Source organism: Sceloporus undulatus, chromosome 4 (genome assembly GCF_019175285.1).
Source record: "Sceloporus undulatus isolate JIND9_A2432 ecotype Alabama chromosome 4, SceUnd_v1.1, whole genome shotgun sequence".
NCBI classification, from domain to species: Eukaryota; Metazoa; Chordata; class Lepidosauria; order Squamata; family Phrynosomatidae; genus Sceloporus; species Sceloporus undulatus.
Genome location: NC_056525.1, coordinates 100,902,217 through 100,920,734, shown reverse-complemented (window position 1 = coordinate 100,920,734; position 18,518 = coordinate 100,902,217). Strand labels below are relative to the sequence as shown.

At 39.5% G+C, this 18,518-nt stretch overlaps 1 protein-coding gene across 4 annotated transcripts in view; it reads left to right on the top strand.

Moving 5' to 3' along the window:
- LOC121930000 (uricase-like) overlaps window positions 1-18,113 on the top strand; it is a 48,743-nt gene extending 30,630 nt beyond the window's left edge. For all 4 annotated transcript variants that reach the window (XM_042466128.1, XM_042466131.1, XM_042466130.1 and 1 more), the window contains 7 exons: window positions 3,951-4,169; window positions 5,512-5,628; window positions 6,049-6,127; window positions 9,474-9,663; window positions 10,504-10,627; window positions 13,178-13,261; window positions 15,282-18,113. In XM_042466128.1, coding sequence (XP_042322062.1) covers window positions 3,951-4,169; window positions 5,512-5,628; window positions 6,049-6,127; window positions 9,474-9,663; window positions 10,504-10,627; window positions 13,178-13,261; window positions 15,282-15,422 — 954 coding nt within the window. In that variant the 3' untranslated portion in view covers window positions 15,423-18,113. The remainder of the gene's footprint in view (window positions 1-3,950; window positions 4,170-5,511; window positions 5,629-6,048; window positions 6,128-9,473; window positions 9,664-10,503; window positions 10,628-13,177; window positions 13,262-15,281) is intronic.
- Window positions 18,114-18,518: the final 405 nt, after the last annotated feature.

The following is an 18,518-nucleotide window of genomic DNA, read 5'->3' as shown; positions in this document are numbered from 1 at the left end:
AAATGAATGTATTGCTTGTTACAATAAATAGCAGCTTTTATGTTGGTTTCAGTGTTATGAAGATAATAATCTATATTAATTTGCATATGCTTCAGGCTTGGAAGTCTGTGATTGTAGTCTGAGTCAAATGTGCAGCTATGGTTCTGTAAAAACATAACATTAATGACTGCATTATTGTATAATATATACTGCAGCATAATAATATTGCAGCTGCCAATTTTCCATGAAATATGTAAACCTTATATATACCAAATTCATACCTTATCAACTGGTTTCATCATAAGAAACTGCCATATATCAGTCGGATTTTGTTTTGTTTTATTTATGTAGCCGATTATTGTTTATGTCCAGTAATGGCTGTCAAAAGTCTTTCAAATTGGAAAATGTGGGGATTCAGCCAGGCATCTTCTACCCATGTAGCATGTGCTCTACCACTGAGCTAGATTTCCTCTTACTTTTCCTGAAGACCTTCAAGATCCAGAATTATCCAGAATTCCAAAATCTGAATTGCTCCAAAAATCAAACAATTTTTCATGGATGGCTGAGATAGTGATACTTTTGCTTTCTCATGGTTCAGTGTACACAAACTTTATTTCATGCATGAGATTGTTAAAAATATTGTGCATAAAATTAGCTTCAGGCTATGTGAATGAGATCTATATGAAACATAAATGAATCGTGTGTTTAGACTTGGGACCCCTCTCCAAGATATCTCATTATATATGTATATGCAAATACAGGCATTCCAAAATCCCAAACACTTCTGGTCCCAAGCATTCTGTACAAAGCCAAGTGTATCCTTCAGTTATCCCTGTCACTGATTGCTTCTGAGCATGTCGTGCTTCACTTTCTTTTATAATAAGCCTAGCTGTCTTGATAGCCAGGGATGTCCCAGTGCATTGTATTGATTGAGAAAAAAATGGCACCTCTCCCATTCAGGTCATTAAAGCTGTCATTTTGTTACATGTTCTAAGAACATCACTCTACCACTCTGTCTAATGCCAAAGCTGACCCTATTGATTACTAGGTTATTGTAGAGCTGATTTACATATACATGTTGGTTTGGCATTAATATAGATGAACGAGCTATTGCAGATTGGTTCATAATTATGTGTTTAAAACCACAGTGATATCACTGACCAGACTTTAAAGATAAAGCATTAATAGTTCCACAGACAGTCTTTATTCCAGATAAAGCTAGTTACGCTTTAGTGCCACTAATCAGCACTGCGGGTTTAATCTGCATTGCAGAAATAATGCAGTTTGGCACCACTTTAAGTGCCATGACTCCGTCCTGGGATTTGTAGTTTGTTGTGGCACCAGAGTACTCTGACAGAGAAGGCTAAATATCTCACAAACTTACAGATTCCAGGATTCCATAGCATTGAGCTATGACAGTTAAAGTTGTGTCAAACTGCATTAATTCTAATAAAGGTGGCAGGCAAATGTTTTTTCATTCAATTTAGTCATATAATTTTTTTAATCCTGTCCTAGAGGTTCAGAATGGATAACCTCTAATCTAGCCATCCTCACTCTGACACCTTCAAGAGATGTTACGCTAAACTTTCCAACATCACAGTTGTCTGTGCTGTCTGAGAATAATGGGATCTGTAGCCCAACGCATCTGGAGGGCATCAAATTAGGGGAAATAGTGTTTAATCTTCATAACTTTATGAATTTGTTGACTATGAGAAGCTAATCAAGTACTTTCACAGAGTAAAGGTAATTGATTCAGGTCTTCAGAAGTGAAGGTTTGCAGAGGAAAACAGCTAACTGAGGAACTTACCCTTCAGCGGAAAACCAAAGCAAAACTCTTGTTAAAATGTTTGCATAATGCCCTTTGCCAGTGGCATGCAAAGCTATGAATCATGGAAAATTCTCCTTTTGATTCAGTCCTGCCTGGATAAGATCTGGCTTTTAGAAGAATCATTCCAAATCCATTCTCCATTTTGAGGATGGAGGTTGATGTTCTGTTTCCTCTCCTCAACAACTGATATTAAAAGAACAGTCATTTAAGGAGAGGAGTGCAATGTCAACTGTACAAAACTGAATTAAGGGGCATTTGATTTTCTGTAATTAAAATCCATATTAATTATGCTGTTGGCTTTAGGTCAGCATTTATTTTATGACTGGCTTTCAACATGGCAACTGAAAAGCAATTAATATATTTAAGAAATGAGATTCATGCTGAAGATGGACCACAGAAACTGGTGATGGAGAAATTATTTCCATCACATTGAGAACTGCCCACATCCTTCCAAACAATGCATTTATCAATCTTTATATAATTTTCAACTCTGTGCAGCTTCAGTCTGGCAGTTAGGCAGGTTGTCTCAGTAAGAACAAGGTTTGTAGAGTGTAGTTAACTGTTTCTTAAGTAAACATATGTCATATGTCTCTTTCATTCTACCCAGGGTACATATACAATGTAGAAATAGTGCAATTTGACATCACTTTAACTGCCATGGCTCCATCCTATAGAATCCTGGGATTTGTAGTTTTCTGAGGCACCAGCACTCTTGATACTACATTAACTATCTTATGAAATCCTAGGGTATTTATACAAATATTTAGAAATCTATGTCAGAGAACCGTATTACTTCACCAAACCACTAACCCTAGGGACTCCATAGAATGCAGCCTTGACAGTTAAAGTGGTATCAAAGTGCTACATACTGTGTAGTGTGAACAAGATCTTTAGGCACAGCTGTGTGCATGCATGATTTCTGAAGTGAGCTTTATATGTATAGTGCCTAATAGGGCACCTACTTACATAAAACAGGACTCCTCATTTCACCCCAATGTATGGCCTGGTGAGGACATGTTGTAGAGGATGGACACACAGCTGGAGTGTGTTAAGTGATGTGCACACAAATAATGTGTTTGTAGGGCTAGGGCCAATTTCTGTTTGTGGTGGCAGGGACCCATGGGAAAGGTGGAGGAAACTGGCATAAAGCTCTTGCTGCCAGTAATTAAGTCTTAGGAGAGGTATTTCAGCCATTAGGAATATGGGGCAAAGGGAATGTATAGAAATTGGGAAATTACACAACAGGCATGTCATGAGAAAGAATGAGGCCATCTAATGAATCTGAGAGGGCCAGTTTGAAACACCAGGATGACCAGATTCAGCTCCAGTGCTTCAGGAGTCATACCTCTCTTATAAGGTCTGTGAAGACAAGCTAAGCAGGTTTCCTACAGTGCCTTAAACCAGATGGAATGTGTAATAATTTGAGGCAGATGTCAGTGTATTCTGGTTGAATCAGAGCTGAGTTGAGTTAGAAAAAGTAAAGTGGACTATACAATTCTATAATACACATTCTTGTAAGTGTGATTTGAAATTCGGTGGCCAAGATCCTGTATGGTTACATGTAGTGTAAGGACATGTGGAACTCTATCATGACTCCCCTGTCACCAGCCATAGGGTTCACTGTGTCACTGTGATAGCCTGCCTGGTCATTCCATGACTGGTGGAGAGTGGGAGGAAAGAGAGATTGAAGAAGCATCTAGCCATGTTCCTATGGCCAGATATAGTCCCGAGAATATCTTCCACTAAGAACCACCAGGGTCCTCCAGAAGTCTCACTGCGTCTGTGTCTGGCTTTTCCATGTTCTCCACCACCAATTCAAAGGCTGTTGGGAGTAACTATAGCAGAAACATGGTGAGTCCTAGGATGGCTTGGGTTGTTGTGGTGGAAGGAAGGATATATCAATCTCTGCAATGACACCCCCCCCCCCCCCGCCATCCCCACAAAAAACCATATGCAAGCATAAGGTGAGATTAGCTTGCATGTATCATGAACAAGATGCTGGCTTAAATGTATTTGGTAATATGACATGAAGATTCTAATCATGTGTGGATGTAGCTTCAAGGAGTTTTGTCATCTCATTCAATTTTCTGAGTATGATAACCCTGACAAAAGTAAAAATGAGTGTGTTTGTTTTTCATTACAGTGTCAGGATCTGGAATATGTGAATTCTGAATATGGAAAAAATGGAGTGAGACTCCTGTGTGTTGCAAGGGAAGGCAACATGCACTGCATTAAAGAACTAGAAATCTCTGTACATATAAGACTGGATTCTGTAAATGAATACCTGCATGCTGATAACTGTAAAGTCATCCCCACGGACACCATAAAGAATACAATTCAAGCTTTGGCCAAAATACATGGGGTATGTTTGAAAATATTATCCTTATACTGATAGCTATATATTATTTCACTATGATGCATCGTCCACTTCCCTATAAGTTACAGAATCAATGCTTAAATAGAAAATAACAGGAATTGGAGCAAATTTAAAAAAACACATATGAAATAGGAAAAAGAAAAAGAACAATTTGATCCACATATACTGAATACTATTATGGACAAATGGCAAACATTGACTTTGCCGTTGTGCATCAAGCACTCTTGCTGGCTTAGCTACGTAGTAACATAGAAGCAGCATAATCGTTTGAGCAATGGACTACGACTATGGAGATCTGGATTTGATTCCTCACTTAGATATGGAAACCAACTGAGTGACCTTGGGTGAGTCACGTACTCTCAGCCTCAGAAAACCCCATGATAAGGTCGCCTTAGGGGGCTCCATAAGTTGGAAATGACTTGAACACACATAACAACAAACAACAACACAACAGCAGCCCTGTACTGGACACGGATGTTGTGCAACTATGCGTTTCTAATTTCTGCAGACATAATTCAAAAGACTCAATGCCCCAACAGGCTTCTGTCTGATATTTAAACTGGCCACCAATATATTGCAAAACAAACAAACAAGAGAAAGAAACAGAAAGAAAGAAAGAAAGAAAGAAAGAAAGATGAAAACAAAAAAGAAAAGCAGGAACATTATTTTTTAATGACTAAAAATGTGTTAAAAGCCAATGTTCAGGGTTATTTTTAGCTCATATCATATATTTTTCTGTGCAGTTCTATTTTTATTGTACACTCATCCCTCCACATTTTCTGGGGTTAGGGGCACAGGACCCCCATGAATGTGGAAAAACCACACATAACAATAACAAAAACACTTATGTTTTAACCTGAGAGGACACCTCTCTAGGAATCTCTAGGTCCTCCAGTGCAATTCTGTGGTCAACATCTGCCAGACATTGACCATAGAATTGCTCTGGAGGAGCTACAAATGCCCAGTGGAGTGTTCTCTTTTGGAATCTCTATGTCCTTCAGTGCGACCTTTGGGTAAAGTTGACAACAGAGTTGCGCTAGTGGACCTAGCTATTCCTAGAAAGAACATATTAATAAAATCCGTGAATAATCAAATCCGCAAAGGTCAAAGCCACAAATGTGGAGGGACACATGTATAGTGTGGGATTTTTTTTGCTTTCTTCTAGCTTTTTGTAACCTGCCCACAGAACCCTTGTCATTGGGTGGATTTAAAATTTGACATCCACACATTTGTAAAGACCTGAAAATAAAATGAGGTAGGATGCCATTTCTCAGTATTTCTGCAAGTAAGAACCAGATAATGCATAACACAATGTTTTTCTCACTAGGTCAAGACAATAGAGCAGTTGGGCCTTAACATCTGTGATCACTTCATTAACTCTTTCTGCCATGTGATATACTGCAATGCCTTTATCCAACAGGTGCCATGGCACCGGCTAGAAAAGGTAAAATGGATTTTGACATTTGGGTCATAACATTGTTTCTGCCTGAATTGCCTACAGCTACACTCAAGTAGTAAGCAAACAAGGGATGTGAAAGTCAGTTGGAGGTGACACTACTTCTGAGGGGGCATGGTGCTGGATCCTTTTAAATATTTATTTACAGGGTACTCACTGTGTAAGCTTGTTATTGCCAAACCAACAGACAATCTTGTAGCACCTTAAATGCTAATTACTTTTATTTGTCATAAGCTTTTATAGAGTGCAGCCCGTTAGTTGAATCTGACTCTTGACTCTTTGAGATGCCATGAGACACTTAATACATTTTGTGGGATTGAACTGTTACTTTCTCTGTTGTTTTAAAATTTCCACCATGCAGCTAAGCAGTTTTACTTTCAAATGTTCCGTCTCATTCTTAATTTCTAGGATGGTACACCACATGTCCATGCTTTTCTCTATAGCTCTGAAGGAGTTCGATTTTGTGAAGTGGAACAGACTAAGGAAGGTAAGGCAAATGTTGTCATCCATTATTTCAGTACTGTCTTAATTTTTTATTCTCTGTTTGGAGAAAGAGATGAGCAGTTTCAGCTCTTCAAGAGTTTATATTTAGCAAAGGGCTGGTGGGGAAGCTGGAAAGGAGAAGCAAGGCACTGTTCTTCTCTTCCTCCAAGAAGCTCCTGGTAGTGTACCTGGAGTTTCTTTTTTGTATCAGTACAGTGGTCCTTCCACATTTGCTGGGGTTAGGAGTGAAGGGCCCTTGTGAATGTGGATAAACCACAAATACAAAAATACTGGTTTTTTTAACTTAAAAGAACACCTCTCTATGAATCTCCAGGTCCTTCAGTGCAACTCTATGGTCAGCATCTGGTTGATCATAGAATCATACTGGAGGACCTACAAATGGCTAGAGAAGCGTTTTCTCTAGGAATTTATAGGTTCTCCAGCACAGCTCTATGGACAGCTTCTGGCAGAGTTGTGCTGGAGGACCTAGAGATTCCTTTAGAGAACATATTAATCAGAACTAAATAATCAAATCCACAAATCAAAGCTGCAAATGTGGAGGGACAACTGGATAACAGCACTGCAAAATAAGATAGGCTGAGAGTCAGTGACTGCCCCAAGGTTTCCCATTGTAAAATAATTTTTTGCTCAATAAACAAATAAATAGCCCAAGACACACAATATCATACAGATTTTTGCTTGAGTTCTTTTTAAGATTATACACATGTTCCTTGTTAGCACATTTTCTATTTCTCTGAGAAAAGAGAAATGAGATAAGATGCACTTAATATGGACCGCGATCCTACTAACTCAGTGGGCTTTACTTTGAGTGGACACAAGCAAGAGTGAAATGTCAGTTATATTCACATTTAGGACGTACAAGGCAGAAACCACAGCTTTCAAAATCAGATCTTACCTGACATACATTCTCTTTGACCTATTGCAACCAAGGGCATCACTAGGGAGGTGCAGGGGGTGTGGGCTGCAGCAGGTGACACTCTGGGGGGGGGGGGGGGTGGTAGAAACATCACATCTTACCAAATTTTCACTTTAACCATATGAAACAATGTACCGCATATACTCGACTATAAGTCAACCTTGTGTATAAGTCGAGGACAAGTTTTGGGGTCCAAATTATGGATTTTGCTATGACCCATGGATAAGCCAAGGGTGAAATTTAGAGGCATATAGCAAAGGTTGTAAAGGATGAAGCAGAGCAAAACAATGTCAAAGAACTTACAAAATTCCAGCAGACATAATTCTTTGTGCTCACTCTTAAGACTGGAGGGATGAGAGTAGAGGGGGTGTCGGTGCTTCCAGGACAGATTATTCTTTTGCTTTTCGCCAGGGGATGGTTCCTTCTTTTCAATAAGAGTTCAGATACAGTACTTACATTGACCGATGGGTAAGTCGACTCAGGTTTTTTGGGGTCAATTTTTGATCCAAATTTCTAGACTTATACATGAATATATACAGTACATGTGAATACGTTTAGGCTGTGTGTATGATTATTATTGTGTGCCGTCTGACTTATGGCCACCCTAAGGCAAACCTATTATATTGTAATTTAAACATATAATTTTAATTTTGCTAATTGTTTATGTCACAGCTATTATCATTACATTCAGTTAGGATTTATGAATAACATTAGCATAAAAACATTAGTAAGGATTCTGCATGGTGTGGTATGGGAACAGGTCAACAGGGATGGTGGTGAAATCATATATTACCACACTGGGTAATGGCAACCCTAGTTACACCATTCATTGCAACAAGCAAAAGCAGGACCCCATTGCAATTCCTCCTCAGGCTGAAGATCACTCATGCGAAGGGGTGGGTGGGGCCATCAACCAGCTGCTTCCTAATCGACAGGGAGACAGACCTCTGTCAATTGCAGCAGCTGTCTCCAGATAAGTGTAGATTGGGGGACTTTCCTGGTCCTTATGTAGCCCCTAAACTAATCCTCATGCGTAATGCCAGGTTACACATTTTGTAAATGCCATAGAAGATTCTAGCCATTAAATTTTATTAAAAGACCATTTACAAACCATAAAATAGCATAGGTCTTCATCCATTAAAAGTTTTCATCCATTTTTAATGGAAGGAAAAACTCTATACCAATGTTGTTTTATTTGAAACAGACATAAGTTAACAAGATCAAGGAAAAAACATATTCCATGATGAAAACCTTTGCACTGTAATGTCCTGCTTTCCATAGTAATGTGAATGGCCAGACTTAGACAGAGGAGTGTGGTTTAGATCTGAGCCAGGAAAAATTACTCTTCTGAATTGGAGTCCCCAGAATCTCCCAGCAAATAGAGATCTGGTTATGCTGACTTGGAAGAGTCCAAAATAATTTTCCAAGGTCTGGATTAGACAGGCCTTTGGTCTGATCCAGCAATACTCTTCTTATATTCTTAAAATAAACATTGAAAAATATGAGCTGTTGGATCAAAGTAATTTCAAGATCCTAATAAAATTAACTAAGGCTTTGTGCAGACGGGCCTTAAAGGCTGGCTTTGGGGCGGAGTTGGGACATAGTGTCTACACAATGCATGGCCTGGCTCCACTCCCAGAGTGGTATGACGCTGCATGCACACAGCACACGGTATCACAGTGCTCCTCTGGCACTGCATCCACACAATGCAGTGCCAAAGGAGTGCCGTAATGCCGTGACACCGCAGCTATCGTGCCCTTTCCAGGGTGCAAAAAGGAGTTGGAAAGGCCAGATCAGGGCTGCAACATGCGGTTGCAACTATCCTGATCTGGCTGTAAAAGCCCCTAAGGAGTTTATTAACAAATATTCCACCTTACCTCTTCTGGCTTGAATTCAGGATCCAGTGGCTCCCAAATGTTATCATACCTAAATCACCACCTATCTAGCTGGGATGCCGCCACCAGCTGCATCCCGGATTGAAGCCTCGCTCAGCCAACACTTTTTCGAAGTCGGGGAGCTTCCAACTTCAAAAAATGGTTTAAAATGAATCTTAGTGAATTTGACAAGCATTTCTTTACCAACTTACTTTGCATATTGGTTTAATAAATACAGTATGTATTAAATTAGGATATAAAATATACTATTAAAATGTATTCATACTGTGATGCCAGTGAATTTCTATAGGAAAAGTAGTTTTAGGCTGAAATTCTAGACTTCAATTACTCAGGAACAAGTCCCGTTGAACGTAATTTGAATTAATCTGCAAATGTCATTGGATCTTGAAGAGGAATTTTTATGGCTATGGGACCGTATCACATCCCAAATTATTTTAAATTATTTATTGTAGGGAGAACTGACCACTTCCTCTTGTAAATTGTTCATTTTCTCTTTCTCTCTCTCGCTCAAATTGCAGGTCCTCCAATTGTTTCTTCTGGCATCAAGGATCTGAAAATTATGAAAACAACCCAATCTGGTTTTCAAAATTTCTTCAAGGATAAATACACTACACTCCCAGAAAGGGCAGATAGAGTGCTGTCTGTAGAAATGTTGATAAAGTGGTGTTATGGTGCATGCCCTGAAACCCTTGACTTTGATTGCATATGGTACAGTAAAAACCTTCTGCATGGAACCTTTTCTATTTAATGGAATGTGAAATTTATCCAAAATGAAGGAGAAGTCAAGTAACCAGAAAAAATGAAAACACAGTGAAGGAGAGAATAAGAAAATATTTATCTAAGGTCTTTTTTTAAGGGAGGCTTTAATGGAAAGCCTGTTTGGAAATCACAATATCTCCCTGCCTGATTCACTTTGTTTCTCAATTGTTTTGGACCATAACTCCCATAATCTCTCAGACTGGCCATGTTGGTTGGGCTTTCTGGGAATTGAAGTCCAAACCATCGGGACAACTAACCAATCCAATACCTAATCCCATCTAGAATAGACCCTTTGCATCACCAATTGTTTCCATGTTGGTTTACCATTCAGTAATTGTTTAAATGGGTAGTCTCTACTTGGAACTAACAACTATACTTCTATCCTCTCCTATGTCAGCCTGTGCTTACACCCTACTCTTACTTGGAGATACCACTGACCATTTCCAAGGGTTTGACTAGATCCATACATGCTTAGCTGCAACAATACTTCATCATCACACATTATTGATTCCCACTTCTTTAGCATGCTTAATGTGACCCATGGAAAGCCTTCCCATCACATGCACACTGTACTTGTACAATTGCTCACTTGCCTAATGCCACTGCAAATTCATACAGTATTGCCCTTATGCTCTCTTTTATACAAAATTGAGAAGAGGTACTCAAAGATGGAGTGAAACAAGCAGGACCCATGACTGTTGTCTTGCCAAGTTTATACTTGAGCCATCTCATGGAAAAATGACATCTGTTGCACTGATTAAATCTAATTATTACATGTTACTTTTGAAGGAGAACTGCGCATGAATGTGCCCTTGATGCTTTTGCTGGACCACCTGAAACAGGTCATTACTCACCTTCTTATCAGAAGACAGTCAACTGTGTTCAGGAATACATCCTAGAAAAAATTCCAGAGGTCAGTGTCTTTATATCTTTGGCAAATTACAATGTACAAGGAGATGACATTACGTCAAGTCAAACCACTAGCTCAGTGCTATTTAACTTGACTGGTATTTGCTCCCTATGTACTTAGATGGAACCTTTTCTGGCCCTGCTAGTTCAAATCTAGAAGAACTGAAAATGGCAGGCAGTCAAAGTGGGTGTTTTGGTATGGAAGGCCTATGGTCTTCTACTGAATGTGTTGAGTGCCTTCATATTCATTCCAACATATGTCAAACCTACCATGGGGTCTTCTTGGCAAGATTGGTTCAGAAGGAGTTTGTCACTGCCTTCCTCAGAGGCTGAGAGAGTGTGACTTCCCCAAGGACACCCAGTAGATTTCCATGGCCAAGTGAAGATTTGAATCCTGGTTTCCCAGAGTTATAATCCAATACTCAAACCACTATACTGTTTATCATTCTTCTACTACTCAGATATAATCCCACTTCTTAACTGATAGGGAATAAAGTGAGGGGATTATGATACCATAACATAAAACTAATGGCTAGAATCTTGTTGAGACATTGGAGTTTATTAAACGGGATGGGAGGCTTTCAATTTTGAAAGAGAAGATAGTGAGGTCAATTTGAAAATTCACGTAATTACGTGATTACTTATCACACCTTAAATTCGCTGTAATGGTCTCCCCGAACGCGACCCAGATTCTGTGTGACGTAAGCCATCACATTGGTGGGTTCTTAATTGCGAATTGGCACCCTTGCGCATGCTCAGTGACACTCTAGATGACTGGAGCATAGCATATTTAGGTGAATGAGAGAGGGGAACCAAGGAATCCCACAATTTACAAAAGAGGTTGGCGGGGCGGGGGAGGGGGAAGAATGGTTGAAAGAACATGCTCTGTTCACGTTAAAACAAGCATATATTCACTCTTGTCATGTAAAAACGTGAATATAATGGTTATCCAAGAGCTCCCGGTCCGTGCCTCTTAATTAGCAGGCAGCAGCCCCCCCTCAGCAATGCTGAAGGACAAGCGGAAGCAAAATTGAAGCGGAATTGCAGCGTGGCTTCATGGGAACCCCTCCCCCCCTCCAAATTGTGTGTATGTGGGGGAGAACCAGGACCAAAGGAGACATGCACATTACACCAAACAACAGAGCACTGAGTGCCAGGTTACCTAGGAATAGGGTTTGTGACTTCACTAGTTCACCGAATTTACTTAACTGTGGGTTGACCCGTGATTGTGTTTGGGTATGGTAACCTTTTGTGCAATAACACAAATACGCATGATTCCGTTCAGGATGACACTGGATTATACTTCCAATTTCAGTCGTGAGATATCCTCCATTGTGTGCTTGTAAGTGGACTTGCATCTAGAGAAAAAAGAATTGAGAAGATGCAAAACATCCATATCCAGTAGTGGGCTGCTGTTATGTACGTGTAACTACTACACAGCAGAGCTGGCAAAGGGACCAATGTGCTATCGTCCCCAGTGCACATTGGGCACTCTTGCTGGTGTCCCATTGTGCATCTTCACAATTTAGTAACTGCGTTTCTTAGCACCTCTGCTACTTAGTTAAGTACATGCAAATTTACATGGAGTCAAAGATCATACATGATTTCAGCCAATACTTTTTATAGAATATATCTCAAAATGTGAAATCTTTGTGTGGGAAACAGCTAATCCCAACTAGAGTAAATCAACTGAGCCAATGGAATTTAGTAAGTGTTTAGTTGCCATATTCCCAGGGATTCAGTGGGTTTTGTAATTAGATTTATGCTAAATTCTGTTCTATAGGTGATCCTTAACCATTTTTTTATTATTACTTCATGAGGGTTTCACCAAACCCTTCCTTCCTTCCTTCCCTAATTTCTTGCCTACCTTCTTTCTTTCTCATTTGCCTTCTCTCAAGGAGACATACATATTGAACATGACCATACAATATTAAAAAAAATTAAACAGCTAAAAATGGTTTTGAGTTCAGATCTAACTCTGAGCAAAACTCTGCTCTTGGAACAGCGCAGTAAAAATTCTGAGGAAAGCAGAATTCTGAGGTTTTACTTCTTTCAGGCCCACTGTGCAATCCACATGCTGTTCCAGATCCCGCAAAGGAAAGGGACAACTAGCAAAAATTTTGGCTCTCCTTCCTCTAATATCTTGGCCCCTTGTGGGAATGAGAGGAACCTTTCCATTTGAAAACCAAGGGAAAACATGAGAACCAAATGTGAATACAGTTATAAGTTTATTGAATTTCAAACATCATGAGCTGCCATCACTCTGTCTCTTTGCCTTCACTGTGTCACTTCTTCGTAACAGTGAGACAAATCTGAAATGTGACACTCATTGATGTGTGGGATAGGGAAAGGGCACCACATTTTCACTCATTGTTTACATAGGTCTTATAAAGAAGGCAAGGAGGAAACAGGAACCCCATCTCTCTCTTGCAACGCCTAGTTAAGTCGTCACATACATACGTAAACCAGGAAAGAAGAATAAATATTCTCCTACTGTGCAAGGTTATAGTGATGCTTAAGAATTCATAATGGTCCATGTTTTTTGTCCTTTCAGGTGGCTGAAGTAGAAGTGATCTGTTCCAACATCCACTATTCAGTGACACCTCTAGAAAAATTGGGATTGTGTAATGACAAGGAGGTGAGGAAATCCAGCTCTCTTTACCCAATAGGAAGATATTTCAGAGTATTTTGTGATAATGCTAAACTTTAGGATAATTAGAATTGTGATTTAGACTAAGGCTGCATTTTCACTACAGAAATAATCCAGTTTGACCCCCGTTTCTGGGCACCACAATTCAAAAAGGATGTTGAGAAACTGGAGCGTGTCCAACGGAGGACAACTAAAATGGTGAAGGGTCTGGAAACAATGCCCTATGAGAAACGACTTAGGGTGGGGAAAGATGCAATTAATTTATACTTTCTTTTTGCCGAATATAATATTGATTTACTTTATCTTTCCCACGCCCCCCTTCCCAAAGCTGATGGATGAGATTTAAGTAATTAGAGACAAGAAAGAGAAGATAGAAGCCTTGGAAACTGTACAAATGATGTAGTTTAAAAATAAAAATAAATAAATTATTTTTAAAAAAGAGAGATGACTTAGGGAGCTGAGGATGTTTAGCTTGGAGAAGAGAAGGTGATGATATGATAGCCCTGTTTAAATATTTGAAGCATGTCATATTAAGAAGGGAGCAAGCTTGTTTTCTGCTGCTCCAGAAAACAGGAGCTGGAACAATGGATGCAAGCTACAGAAAAAGAGATTCCACCTCAACATTAGGAGGAACTTCCTGACAGTAAGGGCTGTTCGACAGTGGAACACACTCCCCTGGAGTGTAGTGGAGTCTCCTTCCTTGGAGATCTTTAAGAAGAGGCTGGATGACCATCTGTCTGGGATGAGTTTATGAGTTCATGCATGGCAAGGGGTTGGACTGGATGGCCCTTGTGGTCTCTTCCAACTCTAGGATTCTATGGAGTTTATCACACAGAAAGCTTTCATCCTCTTTCCATGATTAATTCAGATTTAAAGTATCCAAATAGTGCAATTGGGGTTCACACCCCCGTGCATATCTCCCACTCTTCTCCCGTCCGTAAATCACAACCAGCACACTTGTCCCATCAGTAAAGCATCATGGAGCTACCATTTGGCAATAACGTAAGATCTTGTTTTTGTCAAATGACGGCTCCGTGATGCTTTACTGACTGAACAAGTACACCGGTAAGGAGATTATCACACGGGGAGGTTGGCAATTGCAATTTACTGATGAGAGAAGGACAGGAGAAAAGCTTGGGGGTGTGAACCCCAATCACACTTTTTGGATGCTTTAAATTCGAATTAATCACAGGAGGAGGATGGAAGCCTTACCGTGTGATAATCTCCTTTGATTGCATGATTCTACCCCACATTAACTGCAAGGGGGTCTCTCCAGCTGCATTTTCTAAGTATGCACCAAGAACAGAAGAGCACTGCAGATGTTGGATGGGATTCACGAAGGAAGTTATGAATGCATAAGCTAGAATTATATGTTTGTGATTAGTTCATATGCATGATCCCTACTTATTCACTGCTCTAGGGATGGTGTAGGGACCGTTAAAGTCCCTCTGTTCCCCACTTACCAGGCAGCAGCCACTGAGATTGATGAAAGTCTGTTCCACTATTGGTCAGCAAGCAGCTGAGTCAAAGTCCCACTCCCCTTGCATGAGTGATCTCTGGCACGAGGGGAATTGTGACAGGGGTCCTGCTTCTGTCTGTTGCACTGGCGACTGCCCACAGGAGGGGCTGGAAATGGCAATCAGTTGCTTCCTGATCGATGAGGAACAGACCCCTGTTCAACGCAGCAACTGCTTCTTGGTGATTGGGGTGACTGGGATGGGAATCACAGCACAGCACCTTAACTATAGTGCATACACATGCATATCTTTCATAAAAGATTCCATCAATTGTTGTTGTTTTTTATGGGAGTGCAGGTGGCATTGTCAGACATAACCACGATGATGGAACTCTGTCATCGCAGTTATGCCTGACAATCCATGACCTCAGCCATAACCTGTGAAATTGGTTTAAATCTGTAGTGGAGCTATGTACCAAGAAGCCTGTGTAGGTTTTCTCTTAATATAGTGATGGGAGATCAACTGCTTACCTGTGTGTTATTCTTGTACAGATTTATACACCTCAGGATACACCCTTTGGGGCTTGTGCATCAACAATGGGTAGGAAGAAGGTCCCAGGAGAAGAGTGCAAAGATCCCTCAGACTGCAAATCCCGCTGCTCCGCTGGATGGAAGTCAGCCCAGAAAAACTAAGCTGCCAACTGCCTCTATACATCATCATATTCAGCAAAAAATGATCTCATATCAGCATGCATGATTTACTCTTTCCTTCCATAATGCCCTAGCTCAACATGTAGATACAAGTGGCATTTTCCAAGGTAGCCTACAAGAAACCATATGCTAACATCACAGTGCATTTCCTTTTGCTTCTTTTGAAAATCCAAATTAGAAATGTTCAGAACAGCTCTCTGGTACACAATGAGTTGGATTTGGGTGTACTTAAAATTGAATCATTGGAACCAGTGGGACTGAAGTCAGTTGTAATTCATTTAAATTCCATTGATTGCAAAGAGCCTTCTCTAACCAGGGTTGTGTTTGGATCCAGCTCCAATAGTTTAGCAGGCTTCCTATGTGAATTAGTTGCTCTAAGCTTTCAGGGTTTTTTTTTTTAAACATGTGAAGCCTCCTGATTTTTTCTTCTTGGAAGCAATTACTCTTAAGATATTCTTATTTATATTGAGAAAGTTTATGAAAACTTACAAGCGTGATTCCTTGACTTCCAGTAAGGGGTATGTCCACACCGATTGAAAAGTTTCAGATTTTGTTCCTGTTCTTTCCAATTTAAAATGGGTTAAAATAAAAGTGACGTGGGGTGCTGGTATAAAAAGTCTCTGATTATACTAGGAACTGACAGAAAATATTCCAGGACAAACAAATTTTGCATGGATCTCCAAAAAAGAACAGGAACAAAATCTTTTTAATCAATGTTAACCCCCCCCCCCCCCCAAAGCGCATTATAATGAACTCTGCTAGCTGAGGAACTGCACATTCTTCTGAATAAATAAATAAATAAATAATAAAAATAAAATTCTATCCTGCCTATTTAAGTTCAGTCTACAACTGCTAAGTGAGGCAAAGGGAGCAGTAGTATTGCATTTTGCATATATGGTGTAACTTAGTTATAAGAACAACATCCAAGTTTGTGTTGACTAATTGATAATTACATAATGTGATGACTACACTACTCCTGAATTTTGCTCCTCTGATTTACAGACCCCTAGGGCATGTGTGGGAAGGCCAATAACTGTATCTGCTTATGTAATCAGTCATGCCATAGCTACCTTCATAGATTTAAGTAGATTTTCTTTAATAATCCTCAAACATTTAAAGGTGTTTCTTCATTTAAAAGTGTCTGATGGTAAGCAAGCAGACTCAACAAAAAAGTTTCAGCATGGGCAATTTTAAAAAATCTAAAACAGAAAATAATAGAGAATTGCCTTTATGGTGCAGACTAAAAATCAATCGAGGCTTTTTTCTGTTTCCCAAGCCAGCCATGTACTATAAGCACAAGTTACTTTTTTGGATTACAACTGCCAGAATCTCCAGCTGAGTCTTGCAGTCCAAGAAGTACATTTTTCAAGCTCTGGTTTTAGTCTGGAAAAGCATGGTCCAAGACAGCAGAAATTAATTGAAAATTGCCTTTATGGTGCAGACTAAAAATCAGTTGAGGCTTTTTTCAGCTTCCCAAGCAAGCCATGTACTTTAAGCACAAAAGTTCCTTTTTTGGATCACAACTGCCAAAATCAACAGCCGAGTTTTGCAGTCCAAGAAGTACATTTTTCAAGCTCTGATTTTAGTCTGGAAAAACATGGTCCAAGACAGCAAAAAACAAACAAACCTTTCCTTTTGTTCTCATCATTTATTTATATAAATTTCAAAGAGTAACCTACAAGACATGGCATCTCTCTGTTGTGGGATCTTAAACAGTTTGCCAAAGGAATGCAATTATAGGATTTGGTTATATCCTGAATTTCAATCCCACTTCCTTATCAAATTTCAATATCTTATCCCCAAACTGATAATCTATCCAGAGCACTTTGGCTAGATGTGTGTGAATGAATATGAATGCACACTTCGGAACTATTCTCTACTCTAAGGGATACTAAGGGATATTTCCTATGTGACTGCTAGTGTACTATTCTTTTTTGCATCTTTGCAGTATCCTCATCTTGTCCCTTGTTTTTCTCCAAGAATAGTTTATATAAATAACCCATGCTCTTTCAGTCTGCTTGCTAAAAAAATTCTAGTAGTTTTCTTTTTCAATATAAATTCAACTCTCTGTAACAGGACTGGTTGGAAAACGTTCCCTCCAAACAACAATACCTTTTGTTATCAGATATGGAATGGGGGGAAAGGGGATTTTCCAATGAAACAAGGCATAATTCCATTTAAGCCTCCAAATTACTTCTAATAAACTACTGTTTGGGGTCCAGTTCATTGAACACACACACACACACACACACACACACACACACACACACTATAAAACCACTATCTCTAGCAAGGAACACTTAGTTCTTCTGATTTGTTCCTTCTGAATACTTCTTACATTTGCACTGAGATTCCTCATTTTTCTATATTAAAACCTAGGTTGCTTTGCAATTGAGGAACGTTTCCTTTGTGCAAAACAAACACATAAAATCTGCATATATCTTTCCTCAACCCACTATCTTCCAGATGTTTCAGACTTGGACATGCTAGCTGGGACTTGACAAGAGTTCTAGCTCAAGACATCTGGAGGGCACCATATTGAGAGAGGTGGTACTGATATAAAAATCTTGACCTTTCAGTGAGACTGAAGTTTTCCCTGTCCTTCAAAAGCTACACCGAAAGGTGCCTTTTTGACAATATGTGGTGTCGTTGATTTTGGTGATGGTATCAGAAGTTGACTATGATTGCATTTTAACTGCCATGGCCATGAGATTTGCAGTTTTAGGATGGGTGTTTAGAATTCTCAGCCAGGAAGCTCTAGTGCCTCACCAAACTGCAAATTCCAGGATACTACAGTTTTACAACCATGGCAGTTATGGTGAACTCAGCACCATCATTGTGTGGCATGAAAGGACCCCAAATAATCTGACCTGTTCAATTCTTTATTACATCCCGTGATCCAACCAGAAAGCTGCTTGTTACACTAGGATTGTAGATTTCCTGTTTCTTTAGTATGACTTGATGTGTGGTGAGGTTTCTCTGTATCTTTTGGGGTGAATAAAGAGCAAAGACAAAACAGTTTGAATCATTTTATTGAATTAAATATGAAACTCTGTTGGTGTCAAAATATAAACATAC